The sequence below is a fragment of the Charadrius vociferus genome, unplaced genomic scaffold (genome assembly GCF_000708025.1).
Source record: "Charadrius vociferus isolate BGI_N301 unplaced genomic scaffold, ASM70802v2 scaffold727, whole genome shotgun sequence".
Classification (NCBI taxonomy): Eukaryota; Metazoa; Chordata; class Aves; order Charadriiformes; family Charadriidae; genus Charadrius; species Charadrius vociferus.
In genome coordinates this window covers 14,813-29,812 of record NW_009649472.1, presented here as the reverse complement: position 1 = coordinate 29,812, position 15,000 = coordinate 14,813, and the positions used below count along the sequence as shown (strand labels likewise).

Below are 15,000 nucleotides of genomic sequence, written 5' to 3'. Positions count from 1 at the left end.
ACCATCTTCAGGGTTAGCAGAGGAACCATGTTCAAGGTTAGCAGGTGGGAGCAAGGTGAGTGCCTTGACACTCATGGGGTTGCACCATGTCTCTGTGGGCTTGGAAAGAGGACACAGTGGGACAAACCCACTGCTTTCTGCATGAGTTGGAGGATTAGAGAGATAAGGAAATGCTGGAGCAGAAGGAGGAGACAGAGAACAGGGTATGGGTAGGGAGTCACCAGGACATGTCCAGCTGTGGTGGTGAGAGCCTGAAGATCAGCATTGCTGGGCTGGGATATCCCTGGGGAGCTTTTTGGTATTTTTTGGTGCTTTTTGCTTGAGTGTCTTTCTCCTGCTTCCAGGTAAGTCACAAATGCCGGGGGCTTTGGAGGGAGTGTGTCACCAACATGCAGGACGGGGTCAGGACCTGTGACCAGTATGACTCCATTTTGGCTGACCATCCAGGTAAGCTGGCATGGCCTGGTGGCATTTTTTTAAGTTTACAGATAAGAGTTTTCCCTCTTCCCTTTTTGAGAAGATGATCCTCGCTGCAAAGAGCTGACCTTCATCAGTCAGCCATGTGGGCCCAGGGGCTTCTCTTGGTCTCCTGCTACATCAGCACAGCCTGGACAGCAACCCGTTGTTCAGGCAGATCTGTTGTGGGTCACAGGAGAGGGGCCATGAAGCTGTGCCACCTCACAACACAAGTGTTTTGGCACCCAGAGCCCAGGTGCAGCTCCTGCTCCCCACCGTGTGGTGGGATTTGCAACCCCATTGATGTTGTGTGCAGAGGTGAGGACCGTTCCCACTGGCCAAGGACTTGTGTCCTCAGCTCACAGACAGTTGTATCATGGTATGGCGACTTCTCCTGGCCTGCACAGGGCACATCAGGCCTTGCACAGGAGAACCCTTGTTTAGGGTGATGGCAGGGGACAACACAGGTCCGGGCAGTGGGGAAGGGAACAAGACGTCAGCATGGACCATGGCTGTTGTGCTGCTCTGGGGAAAAAGCTTTGTAGGCAGCAGTCCCATGGCACACAGCTGGTGATGGGAACCGTGCCAGCTCTTACGTTTTTCACCGGTTCGTCAACATTTTGCTGTTCAAAACACCAGCTACACAACTTGGAGGAAAAAACAGACAGTCTGGACAGCAGCATCTTCTGTCCAAGCCTGTGCAAGAAGGTCTTGAGTAGGTGACGCCATCCCAGGTGCTGATTGGTGCACCTTAAGTTGTGCAGTTTCTTGAGCTGGTCTAATAATGGGCTTGTTGAGTCCTGTTGCAAGGTTTCAGATGAGCCTGGTGAGCACCTTGCCTACAGCACATGGCAGGCCGGTGGTTGGTAGCTCCTAATGAAGACATCTTCTACAGACATGCCTGTTGGTGAGCTGGATGATTCCAGCAGGGACACAGGCAGCAATCTGGAGCGGGGAGACCAGTTCCTCTCACCATTCCTCAGTCCCCTTTCTGTTCTTTTTCACCTTCCCTGCCCAGTGAAGATCGTGGTGACACGGACCCTGCTGATCACAGCGGACCTCCTGGCTGGCCTGGCTTTGGCTACGTTGCTGCTTGGACTTGACTGCATCAAGTTCCTCAAGGAAGAGCCTCGTGTCAAACTGAAGATGTGCTATGGGGCTGGTGTCATCCTTGGCCTTGGGAGTGTGTGTCTTCCTCGGGGGCAGATGGACCTCATGTCCCACAGGGAGCCAGGGGGGTGCCGGGAGCCAGGGGCACCCTCTCAGAGGGGTCTTTGGGAGCATGGGGGGAGTTATACGGTTCCTTCTTAACCAGCCCCTTTCTTCCTAGGCATCCTGGGGCTTGTGGGCTCTGTCTGGTATGCGGTGGACGTCTACGTGGAGAGGGCCATGCTGGTGTCTCACAATATATTCCTGGGAGTCCACTACGACTTCGGGTGGTCATGCTGGCTGGGGATGGCCGGCTCAACAGGCAGCTTCGTGGCCTCCATCCTGCTGACCTGCTGCCTCTATGCCTGCACAGGTCAGTTTGTCCTGTCCCACCCCATCCCACCCCCAGTAGCTTTTTGCCCTGCAGGGACATACGTGGGGTGAAGGAGCAGCTCAGGGGGTGCAGGCATTTCTCGCAGGCTCCAGCCAGATCAAGGGGAACCCCATGTCTGGGCTGTGCACCTTGGCAGGGGAGGCTGGGTCATCCCAGGCAGGACTGCACCGCCTGAGGACCCCTTAAGCCCTGTGAGGGCATGGAGGGGGTGCAAAAGCACTCCATCCACATCTGTGGGACCTGGGGGTCCTGGTGAAGGTGTGTTGACATCTACCCAGCTGGAGCTGTATTGCTGTGCCCAGCCAAAGCCTGAGCCAGTGGCCACAAGGATGTGCTGGTGGAAATGTCCCACCACGAGGGCAGGTGATGCCTTGCCAGCCACCATCTCCAACCCTTATGCCTGGTCCCATGGGGTGGAAGTCAACCCCACAGCACTGGCTGTCCAGGTTCATTTCTCCTGCTGTGTCCCCACGCTGTGTCACACACATGCTCCCCCCCCGAGACCCCCTCTGCTATTGCCGGCCATAACACAACCCCAACTCTTTCCTGGCAGACACCAGGAGCCACTGGCAACCCCAGAGGCTTCCCCAGCCCCGGGGCCGAACGGCCACCAGCAAGATGTACGCCATGGACTCCCGCGTGTGATGGGCAGCAGCGCCTCCCACACCCGGCCCGCTGTGGGATGCTCTTCCCTCCCCCAGCCTGACCCCATTAAAGCACCATTGCCTATACTGGGGCACCTTTGCCATTACTTTAAGGCTCTGATCACAGGGTCCACACGATGGACGTTCTGCGAAACCCCCACTTCCAGCCAGGTTTCATGAAAATAAACCCTAGAAAAGCATTGCTTTAAGAAAAGGTGTCCCCACGCACCCTGGGGAAGCTGTTGGGACGCCGAGGGCAGAGGAGCTGCTCCGACATGCGCTGCTTTGGAGGAATTTAGTGGAAAGCCTTTTCCGCGCAGAGCAACACTGACTCCATGTGGCTGGTGGCCCTGGTCACTCTGGCACCCGCCTGCCGGACACCGTCCCTGCCCGCAGAGATGTGGCAGCACGGGGTTTGTGTTAGAAAACTGGGTAAAGCTGCCTGGAGCACTTATTGCTATCCTGGGCTTATCCGTGGAGGAGCGCTGTAGCCCTACATGTCAGGCACCAGGAGGTGAGTCAGTCTGAAGCCTAATGGAGGTGTGTCACCTGCAAAGCTCATAGAACCACAGAATGGTTTGGGTTGGAAGGGACCTTAAAAGCCCATCCAGTCCCAACCCCTGCCACAGGCAGGGACACCTCCCACTACAGAACCACAGAACGGTCAGGGTTGGAAGGGACCTCTGGAAATCATCTAGTCCAACCCCCTGCCAGAGCAGGTTCTCTAGACCAGGTCGCTCAAAGCCTCATCCAACCTGGCCTTGAACACCTCCAGGGATGAGGCAAGTCGGGTTTTTAAGTCCACAATTTTGTTTTCCAAGTGAATTATTATCCTTCTTCACATGCAAACCATTAAGAACACAAACCAGACCTCTAAACCACCACCAGCTCCCCCTCCAAACACTGAATGTACTGGTTTTGTCCTTATTCCCTTACTTCCCACCCAAAGGTTGGCACAGACACCATGACAGCACAGGGACACTGGGCAGAGCTCCCTGATAGTGGCCCGGTGACCCCAAAAGGCAGCAGAGCAAGGCCCTGGGATGTGCAGACGCTGTCGCAGGGATACAGCCTGTCCCTGCCCCAGGAAGGCGCAGAGGAGACTCACAGCACAACACCCACCCCAACCCAGCGCAGCACCAGGGCCCTGCCAAGCCAGCGACGTCATTTCTGATCCCGCACGAAGCTGAACAGCAGCAAACCCAGTGCTTTATTGCAGCTTTGGGTGCACAGGCACCACTCCATCAATATTAGCATAGAACAATTTATTAAATTACTTTTTTTTTTTTAAAAAAGGGAAGAAATCCCATCAGTAAAGCTGTGTAACAGAAACAGAGAGCATGACTGACCATGCACTGTTAGACAGCAGGGTGCCTGCCCTCCAACAGACACAGTCCAAAGCATGTTGGGAAGTATTTAGTGAGCAAAAGCTAACAGCCCCGTGCATTTAACAGCTGACACTTGAGCACGAAGGAAAACAATTAAACCCAGGACGTATTTGCATGATACAGGTGTAGAGCTCATTAGTGCATAGAGACCTCTCATCACACAACCATACCACCCCCCAGGCTGTGGGTACTCCTCCATGGCAGTCACGCTCATTAGCAGTAATTTATAACAAGTGTTATTAGAGCACAGCACACAGAGCTGCAGGGCTGGGTGAGGCAGTGCCCAGCAGAAGAAACATCTGGGTGGTTGGTGGACCCACCCCAGCACTGACCCAGCCTCACCACCGGCTCTGCTACCAGGTGCAGCTCCTTCACCCCCCGTGTGACAGCAGGCTGCACGGCACATCACCACAGGGACACCAGGAGCCTGTCACCACCCGACAGGCTCCCAGGCAGCAGTCCGGCTTCTCCAACCCTCTCCAGAGGCAAAGCAGCCCACATGGAAGCGAGCTGACAGCCAAGCCCAGCCCACGCACACACCCAGACTCCAAACCCAGCTGGGAACCTGAGCTTTCCCCTGGTATTCCCCCAATTCCCCTTCCCATGGACCAATGACTCACAGTGACACAGCTGTGGAGACATCACACCTGTGAGAAGTCAAGAGCGCACCAGACTGACACCAAGCTCCTCCCCCTGCAACAGCCTTTCCCCTCAGATGCAGTGGGGCTCAATTACTTGGTAATTTTTTTTACTTTGTTTGCTTTTTTACCCCAACAGCCTGAAGAAGTTTTACAGTCATTCTTCCTCCCCCCCCCGCCCCGCAAACCTTTTAGGAACACTGAACTTTCATCCAAAAGTGATTTAAAACTACCAAGCACACAAGGTAATTCTTTAAGACCTTTATTAACAGATGCTTGCAGTTTGACTTGAAAAAATCAGGTGTATATTTCATACAAATTAAAAATGAGGTTCTTAAAAATCTCAACTTGACCAGATAGGAAACAATTTAAAAACCTTTAAAGGTATATTGAGAAAAAACAGGCTTTTAAAAAACGTGTTTGTCGTTTCCAAAAGGAGACTTCTTTAAGTAAAAATAATAAAAACCCCATGCTGCATAGATAATGCAGATAGTTCTAGTAATCTGGTCAACAGCAAAAAGCAAGCACTTAAGGTCTTCAGTTCCAATTCTTTTGTTCATTTCTTATTGCTGGAATTTCATTTTCTTTTCTTCTTCATTTCTTAAGTCTTTTCTTTGATGACTAAACTGAAAAAGAGAAAAGACAAAGGATGATCAGGATCAGGCAGGAGTCAGAGGGTTACGCAGATGTTTGGTCTGCATGGACCCAGCGGCAATTCACCAGTTCCCACCCCACTGAGCCAATCATCTCCCCCAAAAAACCCTGAGCAACCACAGCTCTCCCATCACCCCACTGCGCTCCCGCCATCAGCCCTCCTTCAGGGACCAAACCCACCATCTTCCACTTAAAATGAAGGCAAAGGACTCCAGAAAGAGAAGACAAGAAATTTAAAGACAAAGGGATCCCATCCCTGTCTACACCTCTCTCCACATTGGCCTCTGTCTCAGCCAGATTTGTGCCAGGCTCCGCCAGCACACGCAGCTCAGCACTGCGGGTCCAGGTCCAGAAACGCAGCTGGCAAACCCCGAGCCGAGCCCTGGGAAGGCACAGGGACACGCGAAGATCTTTAGGAGATGGCTGAAGAGCAGATCTCTACCTGCACCCAACAGAGGCAGCATGGCTTCAGTAAGCCACTGTCTGGACCACATAAACCACAATTTATATTCTCCTGTACTACCATTAGACAGAAAAAGCAACCAAGTGTCATCCTGTGTTTCTCTGAAGCCCACAGTATTAAGAAGTCATCCAGCTTGTGTTAACTGTTAAGATGAACACCAGCACAAAACAAAGGTTTGCTTCAAATGCACAGAAAACACTGCAGCAAGGCTTGAAGAGGAATCAAGTAATCCACCCGCAGGACAAATCCAACAGCGTCCCGGCCCTTGGGGAACGAGTCCCTAAACTCTTGGAGCTCAGAGAGGTCTGCGGCTGCTGCCGACACCACGCAACTCTGTGCCCAGCTCTCACATTCCCCGTTCATCCCATTCCTGTGACTATCCCGTTACCACTCCCACCAGAGCCTAAACGCATCTTTCTGTTTGCGTGCCCTCCAGACAAGGAGCAATGAGTGAGACACAAGAGGAATGGGATAGGAATGCTGGCAAGAGGGGAAATGCAGAGAGAGGGGAAGAACAGACAAGGAAGGTGCCAGAAAAAAGCAGAACAAGTAAAGAGAGTCCTAGCAATGAAAATATTCCCAAATTAGCAAAACTGTCCATCAGAAGACAGCACCAAATCCCAGCCAGCCTACCAAGCACCAAAAGCAATGTTCTAACACCGACCTTTATACAACCCTCCCAAACCGTACCCGCACCTCAGTGCTCCAACCACAGGCACCCTGGGTGCTCCACGAAAAGGACTGTCTCTACCAGCTTTTCCAGCACCATTTTGAGATAAAGAGCTGCTGCTGAGACACTCACTCCTGAAATTCTGCACCAACTTTCTAGAAATTAATGCTGAGAGGTCTTAATACTATTTATTCACTTCCCCTCCAGGAACCGAGCGATAAAAGCTCAGACGCTCACAGAGCTGAGTAAGTCCCAGTACCTGTTTCTCTGAGCTACATTCAAGTCACTACACCAGCACTGGTGGAATTACTATTTCTGGGTGGAAGAAGATGCCGTAAACCTGAACTACTGAGCACGGCCAAGATTTTAAGATTTACAGTATTCTAGGCAGTGACTCCATCAACAAAAACTGTGGTCTGGTAACCAAGTCCTCCCAATTCATCACCATTTGTACAGCAAAGCCTCACAGTTTGGTTCTGCAGACATTAATGAACACGCTCACAAGTGCAGCCAGTTTGGTTACAACATGCATGAGCAAGAATAGTCAAAATCTTTTTAAGGCAAAAATAAAAGGAAAATGTAAAAAGAAAATACAAGTCAGTCATTGAATAGTATCCTGGAGAACCCCCGGACACGCACCCGGATGATGGTAGAGATGGTAAGCCGGTATTTACTCAGCCCCGCCCTGCTCGGCCTCGGGAGCGGACGTGTTCTCAGCTGGTGGTTCGGCTGTCTTCGTCTCTTTGCCATCTTGTGGTTTAGGGTTCTCTGGGCGTCTGCGTCGGTAGTTGAAGTTACGACGGTACCGACGTTGAGGTGGCTGCTGACCTTGGGTCTCATCCCCTTGGTTCTCTTTATCTTCTTCGTTCCCATCCTCTCTAGGCTGTCTTTGACGAGGAGGACCCCTGAAAGTCAAGCTAGGCTTTAACAATGCAGCATCTGACCATCGCCATGTTCTGTCTCTGTTGCTAAAAGGCAAGGTTAAAAAAAAAAAAGTTGATCTGCAGCATACCTGCGAAATCGTGGTCTATAACCTCGATACATGTTCTGCCTGACTGGTCTGCCTTGATCTCCTGCACCCTGGCTGTCAGCACCCTGGAAGACATTAGGCAACAAACCACCTCAGCCACATGCAGAAGCCTATCAACGCCCAACCAGCCAAGCCGCGAGGAAGACGGGTATAAGGGGGCTGTCAGGTTAACTCTGAGACGTACAACAAGGTGGACAGTGCTCCTAGAGCACAAGAATATGTGCTATTAGAATTTGTGCTTCTTCCAGTTAGTCATGTAGGAAGCCAACACAAATTCAAACACACTCTGGTTTTTAAAAGCAGTAACATAAGACCTTCAGCTTATCGACATCTGCTCCTATGTTTCATCTTACTGCTAAACCTCACCAAAAACATCGGGAGTATCTACAAAAAGTGGCAAAAAGCTGTGTCCCATCACCCTGCTCCAAAGCAACCAAGCCAGTTTAGCATCACACTTTAAGCAAACATTACCTCCACTATCTCTCCCTGCACGGGAGGGTTGGAATATTGTGGTCGACGCCCGTAGGGCCTACGCATATAGTAAGGTGGGTACCGCCGCCTGCGATACGGACGGCGTTGCTGGGCTTGACCTTCTGGTATGTTCTCTGCTCCTTCGTTCTTTTCCCCACTCTCACTATTCTGGTAGTTTTGCTGGTAGTTGCGTGGAGGACCCCTACGACGTGGATATCGTCTGTAATGGTTACGGTCTGCTGCGTATTTACTGCCTTGCACTGGAACGCCACCAGGACCAGTAACATTAGCTGCCTCCGCACCCTAAAAAGCAGGGATAGCATTAGGTAAACAGTCAGCATCAAATCAGTTACAGCATAACATGACTAAGTACTGAGCAACAATTTACATCCACATTGTAAAGCAATGAAAAACCATTCATCTCCTTGGATGTCATCAGGCATCGACTCAAACCACAGGCACCACACCAAAGCCTGCAGACCAAGTTTTTCGTGCATGCTCTAACACCCGAGAGATGTGTTTACCTTTTCTCCTTCAACCACATCAAACTCCACGGTCTCTCCATCTCCTACGCTGCGGAGGTACTTCCTGGGGTTATTCTTCTTTATGGCAGTCTAACAACAAAACATTGCAGAATTACATTTACAAGCACAGCATGAGAATACTACTTAGCATATCTGAAGACATTAAAAAAAAAGATAAAGGAATTTGAGTAATTAATATCTTAGGAGGAAGACCTGTATTCTTGAAAGAGCAATTAAAACCCTGAAAATTCAGGAAGCCATAAGATTTCCCTGTATTACTATACTCCTGGCCTATTTGAAATGTGCAACGGCTTTACCGTTGGCTGGAAACATCTGTCAACATGCTGCCTGCTAGCTGAAAAAGCAGTTTGAAAACAAACACCACCACCCCCAATACACACTAGCCATACTATTCCTAACCAGAGTTTAGTGTTAAACACCTCCACAGTATTTATACATTCCTCTGAAGTATATACACCAATATATAAGCCTTTCCAATCACACACTCAGATTTCCAGCCCTGTACCATTCCCCACGCCACTGCAGCAAGCAGTAGCCCGCAAGTCCCACGCTATGCAAACAAGTCGATGGCCAGAAATGAAGATATTTCCTTCTCTGAGGCTTCCAATACCACCACTTCTGCCACAGCATTTACCAATTAATCACAAACCTACTCCAGCTGTGCATTATACACCAAGCAGTAGCCCTTCCTAGGTGTCTGCACCAGACAAGCCTTTGTATTGGTATCTGCACCTTAAATTATGTTATTAGAACACACCAAATTTTCTGTGCTATTCAGCAGTGGATGAAATTTTTGACCGTTGAGTCAAACACTACTCGATACACACCGTTCTCAGCCACATTCTGCTTATCAAACACTTTAACTGAATAGCAACACAAGCGTAACAAATTCACAAAAAATACAACAACAGAATTTGACTAGTTTTTTTTTTTCCCCCCCCTAAATGGAACTAAATCTATGGAAGAACATGCCCACAAGTCTCAGCCTATAAAGCAGTGACTTTAGGGAGACAGGAAGCCTGATTACAACAGTAGCTGAGTCCAACAGCTCTTCATGAGAGCCAAGCTTGATAATGGGGATGGGAAAAAGCACACACAGCTCTAACTCATAAAACAAGCTGGTTTCTTTCAGATTGACCCCTAAAACTGTTTAATCATGAAAATTATTACATTAAAACAAATCACTGTCAAACTGTGCTTTCAGAAACACAGACAGTAGTTACATGACAAGTCCTGAAATCCAACATTAAGTCAAGGTCACTCACAGGTTACCCTACTTGCAAATCGAGTAATAAAGTCTGAAAGATTTCCTTCAGGGTATATATTCCTGCCTCAGTACACAGAGACACAGTGGAGTCGCTTGGCCTTTCTCCACTGCCCATTACAGAATAATCTGTTATAAATAAATGCCTCTACATTTAATAGCAGGTAGTTCAGACATAGCACAAGCGAGTTTGATTTGCCAACTCTCATCATCTTAAGTCAAAACTCTTTCCAGGGGTTACTCTTTCCTCCTTTTGTTTACAACATCAGCAGTATATCCCTAACTCAAAACAAATGAACAATCCATGGACTCCTAAATGTCAGAAGTAAACCATGCTCCACTAAGAACTCTTTGTAGGCTGCTACACAAGAGATCCTAAAACAGGCAGGGCAAAAAAACCACTGAGCTGATCACAGAGACACACACAAGTTCGACACCAAGGACTAAACTAAGGCCAACCTGCTCTATGAAATAAACCACAGGTGTGGTGTGCAGTCTCACGCTGGTCTAGTTTCCAGAAGTTTACATGCTCCCCAGAAATTATATTTAAGTGTACATCTCTGTTTAATTGAAAAAGTACCTATTAAAATGTTTTCAGGTTTCCACTGAAAGCCTAGAGCCATAAATTCAATGAAAGTTTTGCCTGGAAAAAAATTCTTCACAGGCACTTCATCCCTATTACAGCCTATTACAATTTCTCTCCCTGCTGCAAGCTTTTCATTTAGCCTTATTTCCATATGGTTTCTAACTACCATATGAATCCACAAGGCAACTCCACCGGGCTTCAAACAGTTAACCCCAAGTCAACAGAGCGTATTTGCAGACAGTGCAATTTTCATCACCGTACGGTACCCGCCTGCTCAGCCCCACGTATCTCATGTGCTCAGGAGGGATGGATGTGGATACACAGGCTCTACCTGCAATCCAGCAGTGAGAAAGTTGTTTGTATTCTTGGAAAACATGAGGTTCTTTCATAGCTCCAATCCTACTTACATAGGTCATGCACAGCAAGTTTCAGAGAGGTTCCAGTTTCAAGGAATCCTTACCTGATGGACAAACACATCTTCCTTGGTGTCATTCCTGCGAGACAACACGAAATTTAAATTCATGTATGAAACACATACTAAATTAGCCCAGTTTACAAATTCAAAATAATTTGTTTGGGGTAGGGACAACAGGGAACTGTCAAGAGAACTAGCTGTCTTCTAGCATCAACCTTGCTCCTCAGACTGCTCTCAACTAGTCCCCTACTAGCTTACTGCTTGAAGTCAAGAAACTGTCAGGTGGCTTGTGCAAGGTTCAGAGCACACACTGAAGTCCCATAAGTCACATATGAAAGCATTCTTCCTCCCTCCTGCACACCCCACATCCTTCACATCCTGCTGACGGAGATGTTTGAAGAACACCTGACAGTGACAAGTCAATCATTTCTGGCAGTGCTCTGTGTGGGAGATCAGCTATCACAATCTTTGAATCAAGCTACGATATCACCACTCAAGCCTTGCGTGATCTCTCCAGAGTTACATCCTCACAGCCTCCACGCTTCTCTCATTTAAGGAGTAACAACACCAGCTGGCTACCGAAGGCAGTAGGCTTAGTCAAGCTGCATTTGTGAGCACAGAGAAGGAAGAGCTTGGGTTTCTCCCCTCGCAAGAAACAGAACACAGCTCAAGGCTCCAAAAGCACCCTTCAGCGTGATCACGATAGTTTCCACACAGAAGCTGGACAACCACAACATGGTACCAAGTCAGAAAAGTTTCTGTTCTGCAATTAGGAAGCACAGCCGAAACAGTCTCCACACTGGTTTGAGCGCTGTACATGCCGTTTCCACCACTCATAACAAACTTGCAGCCATGCCTTCAAGCTCGTATCGTACCAACTGAACCTTGCTGTGGTATTAGTTTCATTAGTCTGTGGAACAGTTTGAATCAATAGCAAAGCGGCTTTTATTTCCTAGAATGACTGGTTAAAGACATTGCAAAGTAAGCTTGTGTTAAAATGTGCTCAAAATCATACAGCTTACAGGTATGGGAGACAGAATCCAGATAATTTTTTTTTTTTTAAGATAAAGCCAGGTGTTCCTCACCACTGGCTTTAAAACACAAGGATGAAAAGTAAGACTTTTTAAAAAACTTGATCCAAGCTATGGCTATTGTGTCAGACAACACCAGTAAAAATAAGTCACCTTGTTTCCTCATGGAAATGATGCCTACAAGCCCCAAAGGTTACTGGAAAAAGGTAGTCAAACGGCAATAGAGCAGAGCCAGTCTGATCACCATGAGGCAGCTCATCTCCAAGGCCCCAGCACGCAGCATCCAGAAGCCCTTGCAAAGCCTGGGCCTAAATACTTTCATCTTCCCAATGTAAGATCTCTTACCAGATGCTCCAAAAGCTGAAAACCTTCAGGAGAGCCCAGTGACAGGTTTTCAGTTAAAAAAAATTTTTTTTTTTTTTTTAAAAAAAAAGCTTAGCACTTTCCTTCACTCTCAACTGAAAAATGGTGGTAGGAAGTGCTCATTGCACACACTCTATGCTCTTGCCCAAGTTTCATTCTGGACAACTGTACCAGCTGCCTGTTTTTAAAGTCCTTTTGAAAACGCAATTTAAGAGGACACTGGAGTTTTAGATCAATGAATGGTTCAGTTACACAGATATAACTCAAGGTGTATACACAGTTAGTTAAAAAAAAAAATCTACTGGTTAATTTTGAAGTCCAGTGCCTGCTCTGTGATTCCTGATGGTGTTTTCCAGCAAGCACATCTACTGCGCTTGGACAGTGTAGTAGTCATAGCTATCACTTTCTCAAAGGAAACTTGAAATGGTACAAGAGAAACCCCCATTCTGAGGGCCTAACAAGCCCTTTAGCTTATCTTTCCACTAAACGATTCTCCCCTCAACCCCTTTAGCACCTAAAATAAAAAAAGGCATCAGACAAGCAAGCAGATTAAGAAAAGGCCCCTGTTAAGTCCGGCAGAGCACTAAATACAAAGCCAGATATCGATGTGCAGCTCCAGTTATGGTAAGAGGACCAAGCCCGTGCCCTGCACATCCATTTGTTATTTTGACAACTGTGAGAAACAATTGACAGATCCTCAGAATTCAAACTAATATTTCAGAACAGAAATGCACTTTTAACATTAAATGAACACAGGAAATACTTGAAGGTAACATGCACCTACATCAAAGCTAAATTTTAGTTCCAAAGCTAATTTTAGCTGCAAGCAGACCCGGCTGAAGCAAAGACAAGCAAGGGCAGCAGCTCCCGCAAAGTTTCCCTTGCAGCAAGCCAGTGAGATTCCAGAGTTGAGGAAATGTCCTCCAGTCCGGTTCTCAGGCTGCGGCTCTAATCTCTTGATAACACGAGATCACGCTGGGTTTCTCATTAAAAATGGCAACCTCAGGGATTAAACAGCTGCCAAATTAATGACTGGGGAAGCCATTCGGATGTCTTAACTAGCTGCTGTTGCTTCCTTGCTTGACTCACATCACTGAGCATTTCCACTACTAAGGGAAACAGGAAAAAAGCCTTCCCTAGAGGTAGAGTTTGTGGCCTATGACTTTATACGCCTTTACAAAAGCCAAAGACGCTAAAGCTTACAGCACCGATGACTATACGACATTTAACATTAAAACCCACGCGAAAAATGCAAACTGGGCAGACTTAGAGTCAAGTTTTTATACTTGCAGACACAAAACCAATTAAGGAGCTTGGCAGACACTTTAAGACTGGGTCATAAGGTAACAGACAGTTAAAAGAAAGAAATATTTAAAACAAACGTAAATAAAAGAACTAATAAAAGCACCACTATCTACACTTGCTTCCCTGAAGAGGGGTTCCCAAGTCTCCTGCCAAATTCTGAAACTGTGGGTCTGAGATACAAGGTGTTTAAGGGGAACAGTTCTTAGGAATATGGCCTCTGCAAAATAATGCACGGGAAGGCCCCCCCAAACTGACTGGTACCAGCAGTTCCCATTTTTCCAAAACTGGTTTGGAGAGCTATTCCAGTACTCCTTCACTGATAGGCCTATTTGAAGTATTTACACAACTCTAAGTCTTCAAATTTTTCTTTAAATTAAATATTGCCATAAAAAGAAACTTCTAGGCACTTGTTTCTTGAGACCCCTTCATAGACTCCAGTCTTATGACATATAAGAAATCTGAATTTTGCTCATTTCCCCATACATTCAGGGTTTCCTCAAGAGAGCACACTTTTAACTACCAAGCACTCAAAGACATTTTTGCTTGCATTAATACAACTGAACTTCATGCAGGACCTTAAACAAATATTTTGTGTGAGCTAACAACCAGCAGAGGGGAAAAAAAAAAGCCAAAAACATAAACAGTCATTAAAGAAAAAAAATAATCTCAATGTAAGAAGCATCCCCATGAAAATAAATTCACTGAGAGCAAGGCCAAGATTCACAGAATGCTTTGGGCTTGAACAGACCTTAAAAGACCACCTCGCTCCAACACCTCCCACCAGTCCAGGTTGCTCCAAGCCCCGTCCAACCTGGCCTTCATCACCTCCAGGGATGGGGCAGCCACAGCTTCTCTGGGCAACCTGGGCCAGTGTCTCACCACCCGCACAGTCAAGAATTTCTTCCTCATATCTCATCTAAAACGCCCCTCTTTCAGTTTAAAACCATTCCCCCTCATCCTATCGCTCCCCTCCCTGATCAAGAGTCCCTCCCCAGCTTTCCTGGAGCCCCTTCATAAAGGGACTGGAAGGGGCTCTGAGGTCTCCCTGGAGCCTTTCTCTTCTCCAGGCTGAACACCCCCAACTCTCTCAGCCTGTCCTCCCAGCAGAGGGGCTCCAGCCCTCGCAGCATGTCTATAGCCTCCTCTAGCCCTACTCCAACAGGTCCATTTCTCCTTCTGATGTTGGTGGTCCTAGAACTGGAAGCTTCAAGTACTAAAACCCAACTCCATATAATCCGTCGGGGTAAGAGATCCCGGGGTGGAGGTAGGACGAATCCCACCATGCTCACCAAGCAGGGTGACAGAGGTGACGAAAGCAGCAGCACTCCTACCCGCCCCCCCCCCTTCCCTCCCACCAGCACGCGTGGCCACGCAGCACACTCGAACTCGGCCCTAACCCCTGTGAGGCCGCTGCGCGGCGCCCCCCGCCCCCGCTGCCCCCTCACCTGTTGATGAAGCCGTAACCGTTCCTCACGTTGAACCATTTCACTGTTCCCAAAACCTTCGTTGCTGAAGGGAGGGGTGGAGGGGGGGG

The 15,000-nt window shown here is 48.0% G+C and overlaps 2 protein-coding genes across 2 annotated transcripts in view; one reads left to right on the top strand and one right to left on the bottom strand.

The window, feature by feature from the left end:
* The window catches only part of LOC104290703 (claudin-16-like), a 2,770-nt gene extending 126 nt beyond the window's left edge, over window positions 1–2,644 (top strand). The window contains exons 2-5 of the mRNA XM_009889842.1: window positions 345–447; window positions 1,475–1,639; window positions 1,787–1,978; window positions 2,553–2,644. Of these exons, the coding sequence (XP_009888144.1) occupies window positions 345–447; window positions 1,475–1,639; window positions 1,787–1,978; window positions 2,553–2,644 (552 nt within the window). The remainder of the gene's footprint in view (window positions 1–344; window positions 448–1,474; window positions 1,640–1,786; window positions 1,979–2,552) is intronic.
* Window positions 2,645–4,915: 2,271 nt separating this feature from the next.
* On the bottom strand, window positions 4,916–14,970 carry YBX1 (Y box binding protein 1). The gene is given in 11 exon segments (XM_009889823.1): window positions 4,916–5,295; window positions 7,096–7,140; window positions 7,142–7,343; window positions 7,469–7,551; window positions 7,958–8,127; window positions 8,130–8,166; window positions 8,168–8,260; window positions 8,482–8,571; window positions 10,813–10,846; window positions 14,912–14,943; window positions 14,945–14,970. Coding segments are annotated over 11 exon segments (855 nt in total). The 5' UTR covers window positions 14,951–14,970; the 3' UTR covers window positions 4,916–5,232.
* Window positions 14,971–15,000: the final 30 nt, after the last annotated feature.